This window comes from Rhopalosiphum padi, chromosome 3 (assembly GCF_020882245.1).
Source record: "Rhopalosiphum padi isolate XX-2018 chromosome 3, ASM2088224v1, whole genome shotgun sequence".
In the NCBI taxonomy this organism is placed as follows: domain Eukaryota; kingdom Metazoa; phylum Arthropoda; class Insecta; order Hemiptera; family Aphididae; genus Rhopalosiphum; species Rhopalosiphum padi.
Genome location: NC_083599.1, coordinates 2143840 through 2170487, shown reverse-complemented (window position 1 = coordinate 2170487; position 26648 = coordinate 2143840). Strand labels below are relative to the sequence as shown.

The window sequence follows — 26648 nt, the reverse complement described above, 5'->3', positions numbered from 1 at the left end:
GTTGACTAATTATACTAATAATAACTGGTTTTTAAATTATTTTTTTTTTAAATGTATTAGCCAATAGATTTAATTAAACAAATTTTTATAAATGTAATATTTACATGACAAATTGGTACTTTTTAAAGTAAGTACCAAAGTACTTAATAATTTACATAATTGTTGAATAAGTCTTAAGTTAATAATATGAATTTCAGACTGAAGTAAGTTATAGTAGTTATACAAACCATGAACTTAGAAAGTAAGAACTAATAATTCATATGATAAATTGATAACAATGATATCTGTATCAGTGTTGTGAAAATGTAAACATTCACCTCTTGGATATGTGAATTTTGGCCATTTTGTCGGCTTTAAAATCATTTCCAAGTCAGCTATCTAGTATTTTTTTTATATATCTGTGATATTATCTATGATTCCAACAGGCCAGCAGTACCCTAAATCAGTATTTCCCAACCTGTGAGTCGCGACTGGCTTAACTAACCCATAAATAAATATATAATCATACTATACAATCACATTTTTTTTAACGGGGGCGGGTCGCGTAACTAACAAAGGGTAAATTTGAGGGTCGGAATTACAAAAAGGTTAGGAAACACTGCCCTAGACATTATCGAGCAATTATAATTATACATGTTAATAATGAAAACACTCACGAAAATGTAAATATCATACTATAGAAAATATAAAAATAAGTTATTATAATATTATTATATTACCTTTAAAAATTAGTATCTGATGGTGAAGTAACGTGATGCACGTCGACCAGTAGACGGAATATAACAAACACAAGAATGGCGGTGAACGGCTCGGCGACGTCCCGTTTGTTTTACAACAGTGGTTATTGTGGAGGTTGATTTGATCTGGTACTGACGCAGTGATTCAACAGGACCGCAGTAATGGTCGTAACACATCTAGATAAATAATCAGTTTTGCCAATTTAACAAAGTTGTTATCGCGTATATACTGTCTTGAGAGAGAACGCGCAACATACCGATCACACAATGAATCTGGTTTTGAGCATCACCTTGCATACCCAGCCTAGTTCTCCCGCCAAATACTCTAAACGAAAATACAGGAAACACATCAAATTTATCGGAGACACATGCCGAATAATTTCACTAGTGGTCGCCTATTCATCCCCTTAATGCTGAACCATATCGAAGAACCGGTGTACGTTTTCTCATTGTTCCATCTCTACAAGAAAAGATCAGTATATGGTTAACATAACCGAGTTTTGGAATAAAATATGGGTGTGTTAAATGGCGTTTTAGGGAAAAAACTTGTATTTAACTGTGGTGTTCCTCAAGGACGTGTTTAGGCCCAATTTTATTTATAATGTACATTAACATTTAACAGCATTCGTGATTCGCAGACAGATGGTTCAATATTTACATATGCAGACGATACATTGTACACTGATACATCATGGGAATCTGTCTATATACCGTCACCGAATTCGCGTTATACGTCGTTTTACTCGTTGAATTCGTATTTCATTACACATACACACACACACACACACATTCTCGTTAATTTTCTTTTGAATGTAATCGATATCGCTATAATAAAATCCGTATAAAAGCGAAATATATAATAATAATAATAGTAATAGTATAGTTGTCCAACAAATTTTTGATAACCGACCGGACGCGATAACGGCGACCGGAGCGCATTCTTTTTTCCGTTTTAAGAACTGCGGGGAGTACAGCAAGCGCACTCAAGTGGGTTTCGGGCGAAACGCTTGCGGTTTTATAATATAAGATTATAAGGATAAAAAAAAACACCTGACGAATTAATTAATTATTTAAGTGAACTTAGTGACTTAGCCAGCTTTATAAACCTAACTACCTAAAATATTGTAAATTATTTTTGTATTGACTAAAAATTGTATACATCAATTAACATTTTAGGGCATTACTTATTATTTTATTAATGATAATTGATATTAGAAATAATAACATAAAATAATATCAAATATCAAAAAAAAAAAAAATAAAAAAAATCAGTATATAAAATATAGCTAGTTTTCATAAACTTACAGTCAAGTGCCACTAATGGGTGGCTTCTTACTCACGTACTCATGTATTATTGAAACCCTTATCAAATATGCTAATTGTGCAAAATTGTACAGATTGTATATATTATTGTGTAAAATAAAAAAAAAAATAAATAATTAATGATAATTCCCAGTCCGTCCTAAATTAAATTACTGTATCTTTTTTAAACGTGTTTGTTACTAATACTAATTAATTGCAACTAAATTAAAAATGTATGGGTTAAAAATTAAATTACGCCATTTATGCTTATAATCTCGGTGAAACACATTTGAGTCTATAAATTATAATATGTCTTTTAACAATTTTCCAGTACACTATTTAAAAATACAGTTGGACTTGGTTAACTCGAAGTCGAAGTTAATAGTTAAACTAAAAATTGAAATATTAGGTAATAAAGAAATTAATATCATTATATAGTTCAATGGGAATATGTTGAATTCCGGTATGTTAAAGATTAACTCAACACATTTTAAGTGTCTACAAATACTTTATACGATAATACAGGAAGCTTTATGTTAAGAGCCGACGAATGGCATTTTCGTACGCACATGCACATATCAATATCTCGATAGCAATAAAAATGCACTATATGAATTTTACGACAAGTTACTTATTAATTTGACATAATTAAAATAGGTTAACGTTGTCTGATCTTGATTCTGAAAAAAATATTTAAATTCAGCAGAAAAATGCCTGTAAATCGTACGAAATACTTTCCGTTTTTAATTTTTATTGTGATTTGAAAAAAATCAGATTTTCGAGTTATGATTTACACTTTATTATAATATAAGATTAAATTTTTACAAAGTATTCTGCACGATCCTCAGACAATTTTCTGCCGAGTCCAAATTTTTTATCAGTATCAAAATCGGACATCTTAAACCTAATTTTGTCAAAACTTAAGGTTTTTTTAGCTAAAATTGACGGCAGTAGCTAGGCCCCTTAATGGTTGGCGACATAACGATCAATTTCATAATATTGGCTGCCTATACAAAATCCTTTAAAATGTAGCATTTGATCAATGAACATCGCGAAGAAGACTGTTATTTTGAGATAAATACAAAAATCATAATAAATACCAGAAATTTGATAGATTATGATCATTTATTAATTTTATTATTTTAACTATGTACAATTTTTTCCCGTTTTTTTTTTTTTTTTTTTAACTTGATAGGCGATAGCATAGTAAATACTAAATTATCTTTTTGATTTTTAATATAGCAATTAATTAATACGTTTAAAAGTTTTACAGCAAATTTGTGTTTGAAATCATTACTTATATTTATTGGCCTCATACATATTATTGAAACAAGCATTTAAACTTTAACCACAGAATACATTTAAGGTAAATTCTAAATTATATATATTATTTAAAATATAAAGTTATAAGTATATAATTATTTCAATGCATATTTTTTGATAATGTTGTATTTGAGTTAACAATTTAATTAAAAATAGGTATACATATTACACAACATGTACTTCTATCCAATCAGCATTATTATGTATGAGAATTAGATTTCATACATTACCAACAACTTTATTTTCATAATTTATTGTTAAGTTTAATTTATTATTAATAAATTTGCAATTTTTTTATTTAATAATACATAATTATTGATAAATTATAACCACGGGTAAAACATTTTAATTTTATTTCAGGGACAATTAGTAGAATTGGTATACTTACGTAATCAAAAGTAACAGTGAACTATATGACTAGACAGATCAATTTGACTAGCAATTAATGCAAATTCATATTATTAACTATTGGTACCTATTTAATAACTTTCTAAATTAATATGGAATAAAATATTCGTATTTCTATTTTACATTTTTCTCATTTTAGTCTCTAAACAGACTAAACAATTAATTATGGAAGTATGAATAATTTTTTTTATAAAATAGATCAATGTTATAAATAATTTAATGTTTATCATAATTTTTATTTTTTTCATAAAGTTATTAAAACTATAAAAATTACAAAATTGAAGATATTAGTGCAGTTGATTTCAATAATGTTTCTGTTGGTTTTTTCATTGAATATTCACAGTATTAAAATAAACATAAATTATTTTTAGTTTTGTCAAGTTCCATAGACCATTTATGATAGGTTTGATGTTATTATACTCAACGAGACTAAGCTTGAGAAAAATTTTAACATAATAATAAATTGATATAAAGTTTTTTATTCATATACTCAATACTCATGTTAATAAAGCTGATAGATAACATTATTATTTATTAGTAAGTAATTCCTGTAAAATAGTTACCTAGCTGCAAGATTATGCTCTTGGAAGAATGTAATTCTATGGAAATAATAATGTCCAAAAATAATAAATCATTTAATATATTAGGTTTATGTAGATCTCCTTCTTTTACAAATACAACTTATTTTATTGATTATATCACTAGAGAACTATTTATTCAGTAATAAAAACAATAATACTTTTTTTATTTGTGGTGATATTAATTTTGGTATATTTAATACTAATGATAATAGTTCTAAATATTCTTATGTATTTGCTGACTTTAAATTTGATCGTGCTATCAATGAATCAACTCGCGTACAAAATTTTAATAAATCCTATATTAATTACATATATGTAAATAATGTAAACAAAAATAATACTTGTGCCTAAATTTTGAAATGCAGTATTACAGAATTTAGTTGTATCACTTAATTTGAGTCATAATATACATTAACTTGACACAGTATATTATTACTAATGGTCTACCTTTTGGAGAGGTTCATAAAATCCACATATAAATAAGTTAAATATTACTAGTTCTCTATTAAAATTTATATTTTTCAAGCCAAGGCTATACTATAGTCATAATACCTATAAAGATTATAATCTTCATAGTTATTTATTGTATTTTTAAAATATGAAGAATAGAAAGAAAAATAAGAGGAAAGAAACAGGTTGAATTAACTTCAATATAATTGATAATTCTTAAAATTTAAACTTATCATTTTAGTTACCAGTAATTCATAAATGAATTCTTAAAATGTAAGTACGGTTAGCTATTTTTAATAACACATGTTTACATTTCTTATGTTGATATTATAACGTTTGATGGTACAGTTGTATTATTATATATTTCAATATATTTTGATTTGAAGAACCAAAAAATGTGGTACCTGAATTTCATAAAAAATCTATGTATTTCATGTTATCAATTTATTATAATTGGTTATATTTGACGTGCATATATACACTACTATGCAGTACTACTCCGAGTACAGTTCCTACTCGCAAGTAGTAATAGCAACTTTTATTCCTTGTGACCATAATATTTTATATTACTGTTGACAGTCTGTTGTCTGTTATCATATTGTTGTGCGGTTTTTTAATATTTTTTTTAAACATGGCTCTTAACGATCGAGACGTTTTTAAATATCCCAATAGATAGTGATGATGAGTATGCAGATGGTTTTGAACTAAGTGACGACGAAGATATAAACGAGGTAAATAATAAATATACATTTTATATTGAACTGCATTATTTTTTCAATCATTATTTTTATTAGGAAACCGAAACTCCTCGTGAAGACCATGTAGTTGTGCGTGTTAGAGAAGAAGATAACGATGTTTTTACACTTCCGGAATATTTTTTAGTAGAAAATGAAGATGTTCGCGAACAATCATCTTCTTGTTCTCCTGTACAAGTTCAATCTTCAACATCACCAGCGTCGTTGCAAAATGTAAATTTTGAACAAATAACCACAAATACAATGCGCGTTCAAAGTACACGGATTACTCGCTGTAATAAAAATGCTGCTAAAAAACAGGTAAAAACACCGATTTTAGATGTTCGGCCAACATGGATAAAAGGTAATTTTACACAAAATGAGTTTGTTGTAAAATTTAACAATGAATTACCAATGCCAAATGAACTAAAAAAATTAGAAACACCAAAAGATTTTTTTAATTATTTTTTCGATGACTGTATTTTATCAATAATAATTGAGGAAACTGAACTGTATAGCACGCATGTGGATCCTTCAAAGCCAATTACTCTTTCCAAAACTGAACTACAAAGATTTCTCGGAATTTTAATTATGATGTCCGTTGACCATGTTCCAAACTCTAGGTCATATTGGTCAGATAATTTAGGAAATATTCCTATAAAAAACTGCATGTCCGTGAATAACTTCGAAAGAATAAAAAGATTTCTTCATTTCAATAATAATAATTTAGATCTCCCTCCAAATCATGAAGACCGTGATAGGTACTTATAATATAACTTATAATTTTATTGGCAAAAAAAATATATCATGCAGTGTAGGGTTAAGGTTATTACTTTGGTTTTTAAATAGTTGTATAATTTGTTTAAAATTTACTGGTCACCACTTTACAAATATAATGATATATAATTATTATCTATGTAATTGCATTTAATATTTTTATAATAATGTATTTTACTTTGCTAATACCCTATAAAATAATATTTAATTTTCAATTATTGATTTGATTTACATTAGGATTTTTATTGTAAATTATCTATGTTCTCAAATAAATTAAGTAATGTAATTCTTGACATGTATCGTATGATAAATCATAAAGCAGCCAACTGGAAAAGTTTGGAATTAAAAGTCTATGTTAGGCTCAGTAGATAAAAAAGTTATTATTGACTTAATAACTGAACCATGGTTTGCTATTCACTAATGGCAGTTTTATTTCGATACCAATCACAGATGTCTTTATTACAATGTAGCCATTTGTGTGAGTGTGACTATAAATTATAATATACACCATAAGATGTATATGTATAGTATGATTCTGTATACTCAGAGTTGGGCATCATTCGAATAAAATTTTATTTAGATAATTATCTAGATAATATTTTATTCTTATGTTATTAGATAGAATATTTTCTAATATATTTTTGTGACACTCAATATTTCCGTAATTTCCTTTAGGCATTGACTTGACGCGACCACACATGATGTGGCCGGTCATAGGAGAGATAATATCGAGAATAATCGCATAATAAACAATATTAAATGTTAGGTGGTCATAATCGTTATTCAATCTTCTCTAGACTGCGCGCCCAATGTAAATTTGAATCCAAGCTTCTTTATAGTAACTATTTGCGAAACATGCATGATCGTTTATGTGTAGATCCAGAGGCGCGATTTAAAACAGAATAACATATTATTAACATGCTATTAAAAAATAATAATATTATGTAGGTCTACCAAATAGATACTCATTAACTTCTTGTTAATTAAAATTGTTCATTAAATTATCGTGTTAGTTTTCAGAATATTCATACAAATCCATAGCATCCTCAGAAATTGGAAAATCCAACCAAAATTGCCTTCTTTTTTTTGGCATCATGGGAAGCAAGGTGATGCTTTCTTTCTTGGATGGATGAATACCATTTTTTGATATTTTTTTAATGGCTTTATGATACCATTGTTTAACACAGAATGTTTTAAGAAATCAAGTTTTCTTAAAGGACAAAAATTATAATTATTGTGTATGGTAGTCCTATAATAAGTAAAATTAAATTCCGATGAGTTACCATACTGTATGTTATTGACATTTACTCTAGCTATAGATTCTAAATACCCTGTACATAATCCTTGGGCTTCAGAAACATTTTGAAATTCATGTAAATCAGTCTAAAACATAATAGTTAGGTATTTATAAAATATATGAACAAGCTAATAAATATATGCATTACATATTACATAATTATTACAATTATAAGTAAAACTATTATAATTACTGTTGTAGGTTGATGTCTGAGGTAAAGATTCTCCTTCTACATTCTGATTTACATGATCTAAATATTGATGTGAATTTCTCTTCTAATGTAAAAAATATATTTATAATTAAAGTAGGTAGGTAATTACATAATCATTTCTTTGACTAATCCTAATAATGTTTAGAATTATATGATATTATTCAGTAAATAATACTGTTGTCCTTTATGAGACAATAAGGTGAATACTGAAATTTTAATATAATAAATAGCTAAATTGGTACTAAAACTATGTAAATGTGGGTTAGGATTTTCCCTAACATAACCCATAACAAAAAAAAAAAAATGCATCAAGGTCATGAAATTTTATAATGTTTTAAATCGTCGTTGATCGTGGTTTTTTTTTGCTCCTTTGGTCGCATTATGAGAGATTCTTTTTGGATTAAATGTATCTGATAAGGTATAGCATAAATACTAGGCAAAAAATCGTAATAAAAGACAGTGGTTACAAAAATAATACTGTGGTGAGAGAATTTCGCACCACGCGCCCAATGACGGGTTAAGGTATCTCTTCAATAAGAGTCTACGTTCTAAGCTAATAGCTTAACAATTTCACTAACTAATAACTATGCCTGTCGCGTGTTGGTATTTTATAACCTATAGTAATGAATAATAACTTAAATGTTTCTAAAAATAAAAATAATAGTAACTTACTGTAGTGTGTAGTCTGTAATAATAACTATTAAAGTAGGTAATAACTAATAATATAATAAGTATTAAAGTATTGATGATGCATCATAATATTAATAATAATAACTATCTAGTTCAAGACTGCAACAACTCAAAAAACAACTTTTTTCAGGAGAGCGATTTAAAAAATCAATGAATATTTGGTCAAATATAAAACATTAAATAAATTAGCTAGGAATACAATTTTCGGTAAGTCACACATAGGACTTTAATTAATGTCTCCATTGTTACTAATATTATATAAATACATGAATTATGTTAATAAGATATGACCACATATTGCAATTTTGAATTGAAAATTGTTTAAAATAAGGCAGTATGTTAAAATGTTGCTTTATTGAATTTTTTTTTTTTTTATTGTAAAATATAAATAAGATGATTTACATATTATTAAAATGTTTACAATAAAGTATCTACCCCTCTTAAGCGCAATGCTTGTGGTGGTGGTAGAGAGTTACCAGTGGCGGCGACAGAATTTTATGCCTGTTAGGGCCAATTTGAGGCACGTAATTTTACTGAAGGGCCAATATATAATACCTATAATCAGGGGCGGATGAGGGGGATAGATACCCCCAAAAACTGCTAACATTTTGAAAAAAGTATTAATAATGACAATTCATGTTTATTGCTAAAAACCTATTATCCCCCCTCCCAAACCAAATTCTAATGACGCCACTGCCTATAATAATATGTAAAATCTTTGCTCCACATTTCCACATTTCCTGGCTCCTGCCGGCTGCCAAGTATACTTTTAACTATTTACATAATAAAACAAAATTATATTGAAATAGTATATTATATAGAAATTATAAATTATATTTTGGTATAACACTTTTGTAAAAACAAAAATCACTTGATTTTGATTAAGATGACATACCAATAATGTAATATTTTTCTATAAAATATTATGTTTGGATAGCATATTATAAAAATGGATTATATCAGTAATATTCCCGTCGGACGTTGTTGTGATGTAATGACCCGATAACAGTGTTATAATAAGTTATAACACTCATAAGTCATAATCATTGATTACGTATATTAAGTGGGATTAATAAAAGACAATGAAAAATATTTTATAAATATATAGGTTCTGATGGTAATTTTAATATTTAAAATTTAAAAATTTCATAAAATTTCAGGACGGGCCAGGGACTTTTCAGGGAGGGCAAGGCCCTCCCGTGCACACCCTTGGCGCCGCCACTGAGAATTACATTACATAATAGGATACAAAATACATACAAATTAAACCTAATATTAAATTAACATAAAATAAAACAGACAATAACATAATAAAATTCTTATGTAACATTCAAAAATATTTTTTAACACTATGTTTTAATTAATTTAAACTAATAGTGAAAATAACCATGAGTTAAATTGTTATTTAATGCACGTAATTATAAGATTCTCATTTGAGTAGTATTTATTGGTAATCAAGAATTGTGTATTATTATTTCAGACATTTAGACACGTGCCGTTGTGACTTGACACTTGTGTTTCATTTTATTTATAGTGGATTTATATATTATTTTGATTTTTGGTTGAAGTAGCAAGACAGTAGTTTGTAATATTTTCTTATAATAAACGATAACAAACGTAAAAACAGTTCGATTACAGCATGGTTAGAAAAACGACTAAAACCAAATATAAATGATCCAATTCCAATTGCTGTATCTTCAGTAACACAGGTACATTCAGATAAAAATTCTTTTCCAGATCTTTTTAATAAAAATGAACAACCACATGAACGACTATTGAATTTAGCAATGACATTGGTGATTATTTAGAAAAGAGTAGTCAAACAGACCATGTAAAAGCAAGGTTTTTAGAATCACCTAATGTTCCTAATAATAATTTTCTATACCCATTTAGTATACATAATAAACAAGGTAAACAAGAAAAAAGATACCTCAAAAGAGATAATTTTATACAGTTTAAATGGCTTGTATATTCCTCAAAAAAGGTGGCGTTTTTTGTAATTATTGTGTTTTTTTTTTGCAGATAAAGGAGGAAAAGATAAAAATGTAACTTTAAAAAGTCTGGTTTCTATACCTCTAAATAAATATGCTAAAATATTGGGCGAAACTGGTGATTTTTAGCAAACACAGTAAAAACGTATACCATATAAATGCAAAACAAGCAACCAATGCATTTTTAACTTGCTATAAAAATCCGGCCAAAGGAATTATAAATGTTATTAATAGTAGTAGATTAAAATAAGTTATTGAAAATCGAGCCAGATTAAAACCTATAATTGAGTCAATGATTTTCTTGGACGTCAAAACATACCATTACGTGGCCATCGCGACCAAGGCAGTTTGATAGGTAATGAGCATAAAAAAAAAATAATTCTTCAGTAGTAAATGAAGGCAGTTTCCGTGAGCTATTAAGGTTTCAAATACTATCAGGAGATATAATTTTAAAAAATCATTTGGAAACAACAAGTTTAAGAGCCACATATATTTCACACACACCTTAGGAAGAAATTTTATTTCAAATTTTGGAAAATTTAAGAGAAACCCAATATTTTTCAATAATATTTGACGAAACCACTGATATCTCTCACATTTCTCAAATGAGCTTAAGTATAAGAAATATTGATAAAGTTAATAAAGTTCATGAACGATTTATTGGATTTATTGACTGTCATAACTATGTCTATACAAACCGTAATAAATTAGATAACATAGAACCTTGTACAAATATAAATTTAGAACCAGAACTAACCGGTGAGATGTTGGGCAATACAGTTGTTAATGTTTTAAAAGAAATGTCACTGAATTTGGATGATTGTATTGGAATCGCGACTGATGAATGTGCTGTAATGACATCTGTAATAAGAGGTGCTGTTCAACACATTCAAAAGAGCTGTGTCAACGCTGTTTATAGTCCATGCTTTAAATTTGTCAATCTCAAAATCCTCCAATGTACAACTAGTAAGAAATACCATGGGCATCATTAAAGAAGTTTTATCATTTTTTAATTTATCTGCAAAACGCAATTTTATTTTGAAAAATAATCTCAAAGGTCAAAAACGATCAATTACTTCTTTATGTAGACGGATTGAGCGGCACGACAGTATATTTGAATTTCAAACAAACCTCAAAGAAATAGTTGATAGTCTTGTAAGTATTTCGGAATGGGACGACCATGTTTCATCAACAAAAGCCAAAAATTTGATTTTTTCTATGTAATTGTGAGTTTATAATGACATTATTTACTGTTTCAAGTATATTAAGGATTACTTCAGCAGCTAGTAAACTATTACAAAGTGTCACACAAGATGTTGCTTCTGCCACCAATTGTATAAATGACATTATAAGTACCCTAAACGATAAACGCACTAATTGTGATGTGAATTTTAATAAATTATTTGAAGAAATCAAAAATGTAATGATTGAGTTGGATGTAGAAATGAAGCAACCAATAATTGTACAAAAACAAAATCAAAGGTGTAATACTCCAGCCAATTCCATTGAAGAATATTATCGTAGAATATTATACATACCTATCATTGACAATGTGTTTGAAGACATCAGACACAGTTTCCTGAATGACAAAAACAAAACAATTTTTTTTCTTATGCAACTCATTCCATATAACACAATTAAGATGTCTTCAAAAACCAATGATGAATTAATGAAAACAGTTGGTGACCAATATACATTTCTAAATTTTAATACATTCATGTTCAGAGGTGAATTAGAACTATGGAAGACTAAATGGACCACACAAAAGAATGAAGGTACCTTATTTAAATATAATGATATTGTGTTTTATAAGCAATTAACATTTTTATTCAATTTTGTTTGTATAGGATTAAATATTCCAAATGAAGTGTTTTCTGCTTTTGATGAATGTTCTGACCAATTTTTCCCTTGTATAAGAAAACTATTATTAGTCTTAAGTACACTTCCTGTCAGCGTTGCTACTGCAGAGCGTAGTTTTTCCACTCTTAGAAGGTTGTATACAAATTTACATTTATTTAAATAATTAATTATTAAATAACAATATTTAAAATTAATACAAACATGTTAAATATTTATTTTTTGAACATGACTTGGTATTTTATTTTCAAATGTAGCTTTATTAATTTTATTTTATTTTACTATAAGTGCCAATACTTGGTAGTTGCTTAGTACAACATTGGAACATTTTAAATTTATAATTTACACATAATTGCATGATTAAACACAGTATTTAAAAAAATTAATAGATATACTATAACTGCACTTAATAGTAAATGTAATAACAATGTTTTAAAATATTAAATACACATCTATATTCTAAAGCTATAAATATATTTTCATAAACTAGTAAAACTAAGTATAAAACTAACATACTAATTATTAGTATAGTATAAATATATTTAAGTGTTAAAGTGTTAAATTAAGATATTTCATAAAATAACTTATACAACTAGTTAAAGTATGAAGTAAGTTATAGTATGAACACTTTACTCAGGAATTTAATAAAATATGTTTAATTTCTTAGTTCAAGTATTTAAAATATTTTTAGGTACCATCTATAAAAATGATAGTATTTTTAATTTTTTACAATTATTACTTATTGGTATTGATAATTTTATAGGCAATATGTTGATACAGAAAATGGATCTTATTGATTTTCAATTACAACCAGACCGAAACTTTAAATTTATTTGTGTTTATCAATAGGTACTACTTAACAAAGTTCTGTATTTTAAAATGTGCTGAATAAACCGCTTATGTTCTTTTGGATGTATTTTTTCTCCAGTCTGATGATGGAAGAGAATTTTGTAACAATATTTTAATATATTTAAAGGATATGTGTCTGGGTCTTTCAATTTTTCATGGAGTCTTAAGTTCAGATAGTCGCAAGTCAGTTTTGAACGTACAAATTAAGTGAAGGACTTCGTATCATAATGATTATACAATTTAACAATTGATTTTATTATTTAGTAGAATATTATATACTTTATTGGTCTGTTAGTAAATATTGTGTACAATAACTAATTATTTTATAAAATGCTAAATTATTTAGTATATGACTTTTAATTACCTATGCATTTAATAGTTTCACTAAAATAATGCATTAATTCATACAAGAACTTAATTCACACTTTAAATGTAACATATATACATTATACATTTATAATTTTTATACCAATAAATGTAATTTTAATAAACATATTTTATAAATGTATAAATAATATAATTATAAATGGCCTAAAAAGTGAATTTTTTAATGTAATTATGCCCTTAAAAAATAATTAAACTTTTTTAATAGTCAGGTAACTGTATAAGCGATAGGAAAACGATGATTTAAATTACAGCATTTTTAACACTTTATCGTAACTAAATTAACAAAAATACAAATTGTCAAACTTATAGGCACGTGCACAATAAATAAACCGTATATACTAGAAATAAAGTCGATTGCAATGTATCTTCTACTAACTAATTAGTATTTATTTTATTTTTTAAATCTTGGCAACTTAGATTTTAATATGATCAAAGCCTGGCAAAGAACCACATCCGATAATCACTTGATAAAAATATAATCGTATTCATAAATAGAATGCATATAACATATATACAATGATTGATGTTTGATAAGAATGATAAATATCTAAAAACTATTAGAGAAAATATTTTATATTTTTAGCTACTTTTTATACTTTTTAACTGTTTAAATTTGTTTAAAAACTAAATTTCGGTTTTTAAGGCCTTAAGCAGTCCTTTGGTTAGTATTTTTTTGATTTTCAATTTTGTAGTTAAATAAACTTTTTTATTTTGCTTTAATTTTTTCATTTCAGTATCTACGAAAATGGAAAATAGTTTTGGATCATTGTCCAAAGAGTTTATATGAATTTCTTGATCGATGAGAAGATTTTTTTTTTTCAATAACTCTGAGTATAATAAATTAATTTCTTTAGTGTATCTTCGTTTTTTCATTTTTAAAGCTTTAATTTTTTTGAAATATGAATCCGCCAATAACTGGTATTCAATGTTCTGAAATGTATCATTTATAAAATTTATAAATATTTATATTTATATATACGGTATATAAAGAAATAATAATAATACATAAAACTAAGACTTAATTAATTAATATTACCACTGGTTGGTTTTTTATAAGTTTTTCCTTTTGCCCTGCATCACTACATGTATTTAGTGACTTCGTTTTGTTATATTCCTAAAAAATATATTATTTTTATAAACATTTTTGTTTTACATTAATTAGTGTTTAATTTACCATTAAATCTGTACAATATTCATCCGTTGGGTTTTTTGTTGATTTTAAAGCCCTTTTCCTGTTGCCAACTATGTATTCAGCTTTTTCAAAAGAGTTGACACATAACCCACTGTGTTGACTAGGTTTCCATTCTATTGTTTGACTAGTAGTTGTTTTCCACAAAGGCAGTGTTTCTGAATTCGTTGGAGAAGATCTTTATAAAAAATATATGAATAAAATTAATGTATTCTAAATCACTTTATGTTTGTATAAAAATTTGCATATTTTTTATTTTAACTCTTTAAGACAACGTATGGACGAAAATCACAAATTTTAACTGATTATTGACTTGTTGTTTATGTCGCAATCAGTGTATTAACCAACCATTGAGCATAAAATAATTTACATAGACAGTAGTCGGGTTGGATCACTAAATAGACTTATATGTAAGTAACAACAGTTCACTTTACAGTACTTAAAATACTTAGTCAAAGTTACTTTAAAATACTTTTAAGTTCTTGTTTAAAAAAATATTTAAACGCTTTTGATTTATTATTTAATTCATAAATGAATATAACGTTTATTTCACAACTTAATATAAAAGGATTCTGTGAATATTAACACAATCATAGATAATATAGTTAGATTTTGTACATAATGTTTGTATGTGCCAAGGAATTTAGCTTCCTTAAATGACTTGTCAGCTCCACTTTATTAGTAATCTTCTTAAGTATTCTAAATAATGTATTAATTTCTATAATGCTAAAAATAAAAATAAATTAATAAACCAAGATATAATTAATAAATTTGAAACTATATAGGAATATTATAAATAAATATATAGGAATATTGCTTTAAAATTACTTTTTATTAAGATTTAATTTAAGTAATAATTAATTATTATTAAAAATACTGAGAATAAGGAAATAAAGTAATTTGTATCCCAAGCTTTGTACAATTTTAGCACCCCCAAAATTTAAGTTCTAATTTTATAGTCATAGTTTATAATTATAATTACATAACATTTTATAGATAAAATAATATGTAATCCACATAATAAAACACACAAGTAGAAATAAACAACATATAATATGTGTGAGATATAAACACATTAAAACTTTGTAACATTTAAAAAAACTTAATTAAAAGAATTATTTAATGTATGTATTAAGTGAATCATAAACTCATATACATCAGTAAATTTGAATAATAGAAAAACACCAAAATTTATATAAACAGATATTTTATCAATAAAATAATCTTGAGTATGTAATAACCACAACAATGATTTTTAGATAATTAATAATCACAATATTAATATAACATCAAATACAAGTAACATAATTGTATGAAACAATATTACCATCAATTTAGGCTAAAGGTCAAAATAAATAAAATTCAAGAACCCAAAATAATTAAACTAGTCCTATAAAAGTAAAAACAATTGACAATCAATTATTTAACTTTTAGTTTATTAAACTCATTATTTTTTTAGATACAGATATAAATATGATAGAAATAGAAAAATAATAAGAAAATATTAAGAAAAAGAGTCCAACTTAATAAATTTGTTATTTGTTATTTTCCATAATAGAAGGTTACATAATATGTATTAATATACTCATTATTTAAAATATATTACAATCAAATTTAAATTGTACTGTTTAAGAAATAAATTTACTCAAATTCATCAGAAACTTCTAAAAAATTATTCACTCACTTGTTTAAAAAATGATGAAAAGCAGACAATTTTTCATTAATAATATTTAAAACAAAATAAAATAATACTAAACTTTAAGAGAGAAACAACTTTTGTTATAAAGCGAGCTGCTCACAATGTGAGTTGCCAGTAGACACAGCATACTTAATCAATATATTTCCTAACACTTGGAACACTTGCCTTATAGTCAGAAAATAAGTCATTTAATAATACTTTATTCTAAGTATAGTTGTATAAGGTACAATATGAAAGGCTTCATAATAAAGTTAGCCATAATGTGTTCATAAAATTATTGATAAGATATTTAAATTCTATACTTCATAGTATACGTCTTGTGTCACATGTATATACACATTGATCCTCACTTAGAACAATTCCTTAATATTTTTAATACTAATGACAATGATATTTGATAAAAAATAAAAACATAAAATCGATCTTCACAATCTATATTAGCTATATAAATACATATACATTTATTTGTGATGAATATTACATTAATTTACAACCTATCAGACATATTTATAATTAAAAAAATGATGTACCTACCTAAATATTATTATTCAATTTGTTAATTTTCCTTTTAAAATATATATATATATATATAATATTGTAATGTATTCTACAAAAGAGACATAATTTTAATAGGTACCTAATTAAATATATTAACAACTGCATCATATCAATTATTATTTTAAAATGTTTTTATTATTATTTACATAAACAGAATATTTAAAATTTTGAAAGTACAACCTTAAATAAATGTGCGGTTTCCTTTTGTACAGTATTGTGTTTTATCTAAAATGTATGGTTTTTGTACATTGCAGTCTCGAGTATGTTTCTAGTAAATTACCTGTATAATTTTGCAACATCATTTTCATCCATTAAGTTTTTACAATCAATCACACTGCATTTATTCTCCATAACGATAGTGTTTTTCTATTGTTTTAAATATTTCTTGAATTATAGAACTGAGTACGGTAAGCTGGTAACAATTTTTACTTTGTAGCTATTTATTTTGTGTTGTAGCTTTAAAGGGCATTTGAGTACCTATTGATTATTTTGTGATGACCCTCGCGTCTGCGCATCCACCACCACCACCACCACCACCACGTCACGCGCCGGTCGTCTCACTTTTAACTTAAAGGACCACCCAACTCAAAAAAATCAATATTTATTTTATTACAATAATAAATAGAATAGAATCTAACTGCGATATTGATACAACTAAAATTCGTTTGGGACTATTCGTTCGCTAGTTTCGGTGATTTTTGACATCACGGATTCGTTCGCCACGGCGGCGGCTATATAACATAATAAATACACGGCAATATTTGTCCATTGTTGGCTTAAATTAAAATACTGCTAATGAACTTTTTTTTTCGAATGTACTAATATTATGTATACAAGAGCACTTCATAACCATTCCGTTCGTATAATTATATCACAGTTTGGTTTAATCTTTTAGAAAAAAAATAACACTTAAATAAATTATATTACGAATTTACCATAGGTACATTCACTGTAGTAAACGTGTGTAATATTATTATGATGATCGTGACATCGTGTACCTATAGATTTTTGACGCCTAAACTGCCTATTTTAGTTTTAACTCGTTGCTATTATTAGAAGTGGGAGGGCTTGCATAAATTATTACTTTATTATTAATTATTATTAAAAATCCGTCAATGAAGTTTTTCCTGAATGTCTGGTGAGAGGCTGTTACTTTCATTTTTCCAATCAATATGGCGCCATATTCAGTCTTCATCTTTACAACAGCGATATATGAACGATGCAGAATTTGCTCTAGAAATTCGTCAAATAGCGGCTCTTGCGTTTATTCCAGAGGAGGCCGTGGAGAAAGCGTTCAAAACATTGATTGAGAGTGAATTTTACGAAAATAATGAGCCAGAACTTGCTCCTCTTCTCAATTACTTCGAAGATACTTGGCTGGGGCGACTAGATAGACGTGGAAGGCGGCGCAGTCCTCTTTTTCCTCTTTCTATGTGGAATTGTTTCACTAATGTATCTGCAGATCTCCCTCGAACCAATAATGGAGTCGAAGGATGGCACAATACTTTATACTCACTCCTACATGCTGCACATCCTTCTATTTGGAAAGTAAGTAATGCATTCAAACAAGACGAAAATCTGACAAAGGTGAAGATAGAAGGTTTTATTCAGGGGAAGGAAAATGCGTCTCAGAAGAAACATTATCAACTCTTAAATGCAAGAATAAAGTCTATTTGTTCTAAATTTGAAGAGACACCAACTCTTGACTATCTACGTGGTATTGCTCATAATTTGCAATTTAATGTTTAAATTAGTAAATAGTATTAGAAATTAGTAAATTTGCCTAATGACAAGGACCATATTATATGGAACTACTACTATGATGTGCTGCGCTTAATAGCGCATTCGTAGACATCTGTTTATTACTAACTATTAACCAATCAACTTAATACAGTTGTCAAATCATCAATAATATGTACAACAAAATATACTGTAATATTTATTTAAACAAACACATGGCTGCGATATGAATAAAAAAACCTATCATCAAGCCACAGGAAGTCTTCAATAGTTATTATTTTCTATCGGCTATATCTTTGTCCACCTTCACCATATGATCGAGAAGATCTAAAAGTCTTTTCGAATAGCCCATCTCGTTGTCATACCACGCACCAATTGTTACGAATTTGTTGTTAATTACCGACAGTTGGTTGAAATCAACTATGGCCGAATACTGATGACCAATAAAATCGGAGCTTACAAGTTTGGTCGTTTCTTCAATATAGGAAAACACATCATTGTTACACAATGTAGCAGTTTCCCAGATCATGCATTTGATTTCCTCTAGTTTCGCTGGAGTTTTAATACTGTTTATATATATATATATATATATATATAAAAAAATAAATATTAATTAAAAAAAAAAAAAAAAAAAAGGTGGGCAAGTGGATATCGATCTACTGTATAGTAGTGAAGGGAGTAGATCACTATAATGAATGTGTTAAATTTGAATGAAATGACAGGTATCGTTGTATACGAAAAACGATTCTGAACGGAGAAGATTTGTCTGTCTAGGTCCTAGGATAATTAATAGGATATATTATTATTACCTATATTTGAATAGAAATATATCGCTATTTCACGCTATTTCGTAAAAATTTTAATTTTATACGCTCATAAATGTTTTTCTATATTGATGCTTGAATTTTTTTTTACAGTTATATGAAGAAAAAGTTATGGAGAACCTTGTATTGAGTTTTTTAACTTAAGATATAAATTACATAAATTTTATGAATTTTCAACTTCAAAATTGCTTGCAAATTTTCGCGATTTTGACATTTAAATATTTTGTAAACATATGAACTTTAAATGCTCATAAAAAAAATTGTGACTAACGATTTTTGATTTTTTTTTCTACGATAATAACAACTTATAATAAACTTTGGATTAAATTTTAAAGATTTTTTGTATTGCTAAATTTTTTATAGGCATTTCAAAAAAAAACTTAGAAAAATCAAAAATTTTAATTGTTTATAAACAGCTTAAAAAAAGTCAATATATTTGAAAATTTAATTGTAAATAGATAACGATCGGATAAGATAACGGTAACGGAAAAATAAAAAAAACGATTTTGTTAAAAACGGGTTGTGAGTAAAAATTCCCGTTTTTTCCGTTATTTTTTTCAGGATTTTTCCTGACGCTTTTGAAAACTTCTGGACATTTTTTAATTTTGACCCCCCAAAGTACAAACTAGATTCAATTTCCTTTTCAAAGAGAGGCTGAAGTAAAAAATCAAAGCCCTATTACTACTCAAAAACGTGATGACGGACACAAAAAAAAAATAAATACATTCATCATTGTAAAATCAATACATTCATCACTCCGTTCAGTCTAAAACAACAATCTGGCAATATTCGTTGTATAAGTACCTAAATACCTAAGTTTTTATAAGACGAAAAATATTCATAATATTCTACACACTTAGGTGACTACATAAATATGTATAAAATGCTTTACTCTTTTTTTCATTTTATATTGTATTACTCACACATTCTCTCGCATTCTATACCTCGAAGATACTTTGACTATTTCATAGCCTATACGATATAATAATAATAAAATATAATGCGTTACTTTATGTAAAGTTTTAGCAGAGACACGTCCAGTGTAGGCACTCTTATTGAGTCTCCGGTTACTTTTTCCTTTAATTCAGGAATCACGATTCCCACAGCTTTCGCAGCGCCTGTCGAGCTGTGGACAATATTTCCAGGGGCTGACCTCTGGAATGATAAATTGTAAACTTACTAAAAATACCATGATTTTAGGTGAGATTGATCACTGATCATATTTAAATATAAAAAATAGGACAAGCCATTTTAACTCAAATCTATTAAAATATCCATAAATTGTACAGTTTTTTTTTAATGATTTTCTGGTACCTAATTATTACGTTGATATGCAGCAGTTAATGCGCATTGAGTTAGTTCGAGTGTTAGGTGCATATAAACGCATTTTTAATGCGCATTAATTATTTAATTCGATACGTCAAATCGAATTAACTCTTACTCGGGGATTAAGAAATGCATATAAACGCTTTAATGCGAATTAATATTATAGCGGGAATTTTAAAATGTCAAATTATAATTATTTTAGTCATGGAATCCAAAGTATAAAGCATGAACTAAAAAACATTCGCATTAACTTATAATTTTATTCAACATCTAATCTTGATATTTTAGGTACATATAAACCTGCTCTCTAAAAACAACTCGCAAAATTGGTACATTAATTCGTATTAATTTATCGCTTTATATAAAATGGCTCCTCACGTGTTTTGTTCTATCAAGGACAGCCTGGGTAGATGTCATAGCATGAACTGTGGTCAACAGACAGTTTTCCACACCGTATTTTTTGTTTATTATGCTCAACAATGGCGCCGCACAGTTAGTTGTGCACGATGCATTCGACACCACCGTCATACACTTTTTATACTCGCTGAAGTTGACGCCCTTCACAAACATCGGCGCATCCTTGCTTGGAGCGCTAATAATTACTTTCTTTACTCCCGACGCCATGTGTTTCTAAAATTATCATTACCGTGTCACTGAGTATGTTATATAAGTATAAAACAGAACTAGTCATATAGATCATAGCGTTTAATATAGGTAAAATTAATAAAAATATATAATAAATATAAAAAAAATAATAAACTAAACATATTACATTTTAAATTACACATTTACACATACCTTGGCTGTATTGATTTCGGTGAACCTACCCGTCGAATCTATCACGTAATCTACCGGCAATTCATTCCACTTGATCTTTTCCGGGTTTTCTTCTCCGTAAACTTTCAAAATATTGCCTGTAGAGACAAGTGTACACAACAATAATAAGAGAGTTCCGTAACAAATTTTTATTATCTTTACAATATTAAAATAATGTTATAATTTTTACCGTTGATATCGAGATAATTCTCGTGTACACTGACTGTTCCGGGAAACGTCCCGTGTACAGTGTCGTATTTGAACGAGTGCGCAATCGCCGCTGCGTCGGCTTGCGGTTCGTTCACAGCGACCACCTAACGAAGGGAAGCAATTATGGTAAAACCACCAACGAAAAAATAGATAAATTATGTGTGCGCGATGGTCCATTTATGGAAACAATAAGCCATTGTGGTCAAGACTTACGTTTACGTTATTCTGGATAGCCAACCGGAGCACACATTTTCCTATGCGACCGAATCCATTAATCGCGACAGTAGGTAAATTACATGTCTGTCGTATAGCTTGCAGACTCATTATTCCGGGGGTGATCAATCGCAAACCGTTTTTGATCATTATCAGTGTAATGACGAAACAAAATCTAGCACAAATGATTAAGCAAAATTAAACTTATTATAAAAATTAGGTTTGTAACAATTGTTTATTGATTTACTAGGACGACCAAATGTGTATATATACTGGTGCATCATCTGCATATTGTGTATTAATTGATTAAGCTATGTATATTTTGTTTTCTCGTATTATCGAGATTATAAAATAAAAACGTTCGTTTTGACATATTTTTTCAAACTTGAAAAATTATTTTGTAGTAAGAAAAGCAACGGCCGACACCGACTATAACGAATACAGTGGTCTGCGAAATTAACAATAATATTTTAAATTTTTAACCAGGTAATTCCCCATGCATCGCACCACGGCACTGCTAATATGGTCATATGAAAAACTTGTATATTGTCGGACAGAGGGGTCTAGGGGAATTTGCCAATAACCAGATGAAAAATCAAGGGAAGAAAAAAAAGATTTATTATTAAATTTTGCTAAGATATCATCAATAGGACGCATCTCGAGTGGGAAGTATTATGGTATTTAATTTACGGGCATCGAGACAAAGGCGGATAGAGCCGTCGACTTTTATTACAGTGACAAGTGGATTGTTATATGGAGAATCGGATCTTTCGATTACCCCCCTTTCAATCATTTTATCAATTTCCTTCTGCACTGCAGGGCGGCGAGAGAAGGGCACAGGGTATGGTTTTATTTTATAAAATTCATGTATTCTTACGTTAAATTTATAGGAGAAAAAACTATGGAAGCCGGATTTATCTTTAAAAATGTTCTAGTATTTTTGGAGGAGAGAGGACATCAAATTTTGTAGTGAATTATTTAGGGGAATGTCGTGGAGAGCAATATTTTTTCCGGGTTCAAACGGGAAAGGTTGTTCATACATTATTGGAATATCTTCTGGTATCATACTAAGATTATTTAATGAGTTGGTGAGACTATCTGGATCGTTGTCCGCAATTAATTTAAATGGTATTTTATTTTGGAGAGTGGGGAGGGAAGTCTCTTTGGTACTATAGTCCATGGTCACACTATTATCAAGCAACCAATCGGTCCCTAATATTAATGACGTGGAAAGTTGAGAAACTATTAAGAATATACCATATGTTTTATAATTGTTGATGGAGAAATTTAAATATATTTGTGATTTTATTTTGACTGATTTATTACTAAGAGCGGTGGTGAAAGGAAAAAGGTTTGAGGGGAAGCATTAATTAAAATTTGGAAAAGGTCTTCGGAGATGGCGGATACTGACGCACCGGAGTCCAACAGAGCGGTGTGTGAGTTATTAAAAAGTTTTATTGAAATTTCAGGACGATAGTTTGGAGGGGGTATTATTTCATTATTTAAGTCGAGCAAGTGAGAGAGTATGGTGATCAGAGGAATAAACGAATGGTCGGGGTAGTGTGGGGGAAAGTGGGTTGGATTTCTTGTGTTTAGTTTTCAAGGGCGGTAATCCGAGCAGCATGTCCCTCGACCATACTGACCCGGTCAGCGAGGGCTTTTAACGACTCAGTGACGGTACAGTGGGTATGTGAATTGCTTTTTTGGGATTCTTGTAGGCGGTGTTGTTGGTTAGAGATATCGTTTTGAGTATGGACAAGATCTTGGTTGAAAGACGTTTGGATTTGGGCCAATTTACTACGGGTATCAGTATCGTTGTCATCGATTCAGAGACATAACTCATCGATTCGAGCATCTAACTCAACAAACTTCCGCGTTATGTTATCTAAATGGGCATTAAAACTGTTAGCCATATCCGTCATTCGCTGTTCTAATACCGCTATAGAAAGGGGAGATTTTGGGAGAGTGAGGTGTCTACATCGATGCTCGGAATATTGGTACAGTCATTACATTTATAACAAAAGAAATAAAAAACGCGGAAAACTGGTACTATTCAAAATTTAATTTTCAGGGGTCCTAAAATATTTACAATATAATATAATTTCGATAAATCACCATCGTCAACAAGTTAAATTTAAATAATACTTAAAACAAAAAAATAATGTTAGCAATCAAAATTAACCAAAAACACAAATAAGTACATACAAAGTAGCAGGCAGGTAAAATAAATATAAAATATAGGTACAATATATATAATATAAAATATTTATGATTAATAATAATTATTTAATATACTTCGCTATATTATTTAAAAATTGTCCTATTTGAATTTATTTATTTAAGAAGCTCTTACATTCGTTGTGTATATTTGATTCAAAACGGGTTCTTAAAGGTATTATTTTCACTCGCAGCCACTCGTTAGTCGTGGTTTCCCAAAAACTACCCACAAATCAAGGGTTCTTGACCTATAAGCCGCACCGCGTGTTGACCCTAAGGTCAAGTCGGTGGAACTTATAGGTTTTACACACGCAGTGGTCAATGAAGACCAAAGATTTAATAATAGAAAAGGGAAAATAAAATATTTGAAATATATAAGAACAATAATTTGAAGGTAATCACAAGATTTATTTTACATGATGCAGATTTGCAAATAATAACAATTTAAGAGAATATATAATTTTAACAGAATGTGATTCGATTTTGGCACATGGCAGGTGCACAAGTATAAAATATTTAATCGCAACATTTTTTCACGTCATATAATAGTAGATTTTTTGGTACATGGGAAATTGGGAGAAGATAATATTTTTTTTTTACGTCACCGAATAGTGAATTTTGTAATGTAATATAAAATAAGTTTTGACGGATGAACAGTAAAGTCGCCCGTATGGCATAAAATAATAGAATATAATTTTTTACTATGTGGCTCCGCGGGGCCCATGAACACTCTCGTGCAGTGGCCACAGGGTTACTAGCACTGAACTAAATACATGGAACGCGTATTATGTATAATTCTCGTATATGTAAAATGGTCCTATACGCGAGCCGCCATATGCATTCGGTTTTGATTTTTCACTTATCACATTGATTGTAACTAACTTCAATTAGTGATAAAAACAGTTTAAATTTTTTCCTAGGTAACATATTAGTATAAAATAATAATAAGAAATAATAATTATTATATATGTTCACATTAAACATGTTTTAATTTTTAATCCTAATTTATAATTTTACTGTACATACTTATTTATTTACACATTTTGAAAAATTGCTAACCTCGACAATACTTTCCTTTTATTTTTACCTATCATATCTTTGTTTATTTTTTTAGTTTCGTGAAATGTTCTTATATAGCATAGTGAAATCGATTTTATTAATTGTGTTGTGTGGTTAAATTCTTTATCAAAATTATGATTATCCAATGATGAAAATAATCGATGGGTCACAAGTCGTCCAAAGACAGATGCAGCCAGGTTTTGAGCAAAATCAAATTTGTTCATTTCAGCAATATCATGTATGGCTCTTTTATAAAGTAGTTCTGTTGTACGACAAACTGTAATGACATCTGGTGCAGGAATGATAAGTCCACCTCGAGTCTTTTGTAGAATTAACTTGATTCTATTGTCATGCAGATTGTCACCATACAATGCTGCATTACAATCTGTACATTTAATCCGTTTTATGACCTAAAATATATTATTTACATAAGTACTACTACCATATTATAAATAAAATTAAATACCTACCACACGAACTACATATCCGGCTATTAACCCAATGGCATTATCCGTGTATTCACTAAAAACAAAGTAATTTGGTGGCATTTCAAGAGATATAAATTCATTTGCTTCTATATCATCAAAGTCTGCTAAATTAGTACATATATCTTCTTCAATAACTAGACTATCATTGCCTTCAAAATCTGTATCAAACTTTCTTTGATATGTTATGTTCAATGTATCACCTAGATCAGCAAGCGTATCTGAATACCGCTGTGTCTTAGTTCGAGTAACAAATAATATTTCAGTATTATCCATGGCTACTATATTGCCAACCGATGTCTTAATTTGGTGGTGTGCTAATAGTTTTTCATATGCTGCACTAAAGTGACGTGGAGTTGGATTCACACACCAGCCGCCTCTAGCTCTTACTGCATTAAAAAACAACTCAATATGGTCCCGTGATACTTTATATGTAAGGAGATATTTAAAATAATCATTTTTTGTTCTAATTTCATCAAAAATTTTAACTACACTTATTGACGAAATAATTACTCCTAAAAACCCTGTGTTTGTTTTTATGCTCTACCATAAAATTTTTATCACAGCCCCATGTCAAATTGTTTATATACTGTATTGTATTTTGTAATACAGGTTCCCAAATATGCCTGTTGGATGTCTTCATTGGTGCCTTATTTCCACGACCATGTGGATTCCTAGAATTTAAAATATCGAACCAAGTGTCAACAATTCGAATAAA

General features: G+C 28.3%; 2 protein-coding genes across 2 annotated transcripts; both read right to left on the bottom strand.

Moving 5' to 3' along the window:
* Nucleotides 1-13776: 13776 nt before the first annotated feature.
* Nucleotides 13777-17551, bottom strand: LOC132926836 (uncharacterized). The gene is made up of 4 exons (XM_060991243.1): nucleotides 17321-17551; nucleotides 14769-14961; nucleotides 14631-14708; nucleotides 13777-14524 (listed from the first exon to the last, which is right to left on the bottom strand). The coding sequence occupies exons 1-4, from the start codon at nucleotides 17389-17391 to the stop codon at nucleotides 14219-14221; spliced, it is 648 nt and encodes a 215-aa protein (XP_060847226.1). The 5' UTR covers nucleotides 17392-17551; the 3' UTR covers nucleotides 13777-14218.
* Nucleotides 17552-19054: 1503 nt separating this feature from the next.
* Nucleotides 19055-22319, bottom strand: LOC132924013 (uncharacterized). Its single transcript, XM_060988069.1, has 6 exons — nucleotides 22170-22319; nucleotides 21937-22060; nucleotides 21729-21844; nucleotides 21309-21560; nucleotides 20614-20759; nucleotides 19055-19346 (listed from the first exon to the last, which is right to left on the bottom strand). Exons 1-6 carry the CDS (start codon nucleotides 22317-22319, stop codon nucleotides 19055-19057), a joined length of 1080 nt encoding a protein of 359 aa, XP_060844052.1.
* Between the last annotated feature and the right edge of the window lie 4329 nt (nucleotides 22320-26648).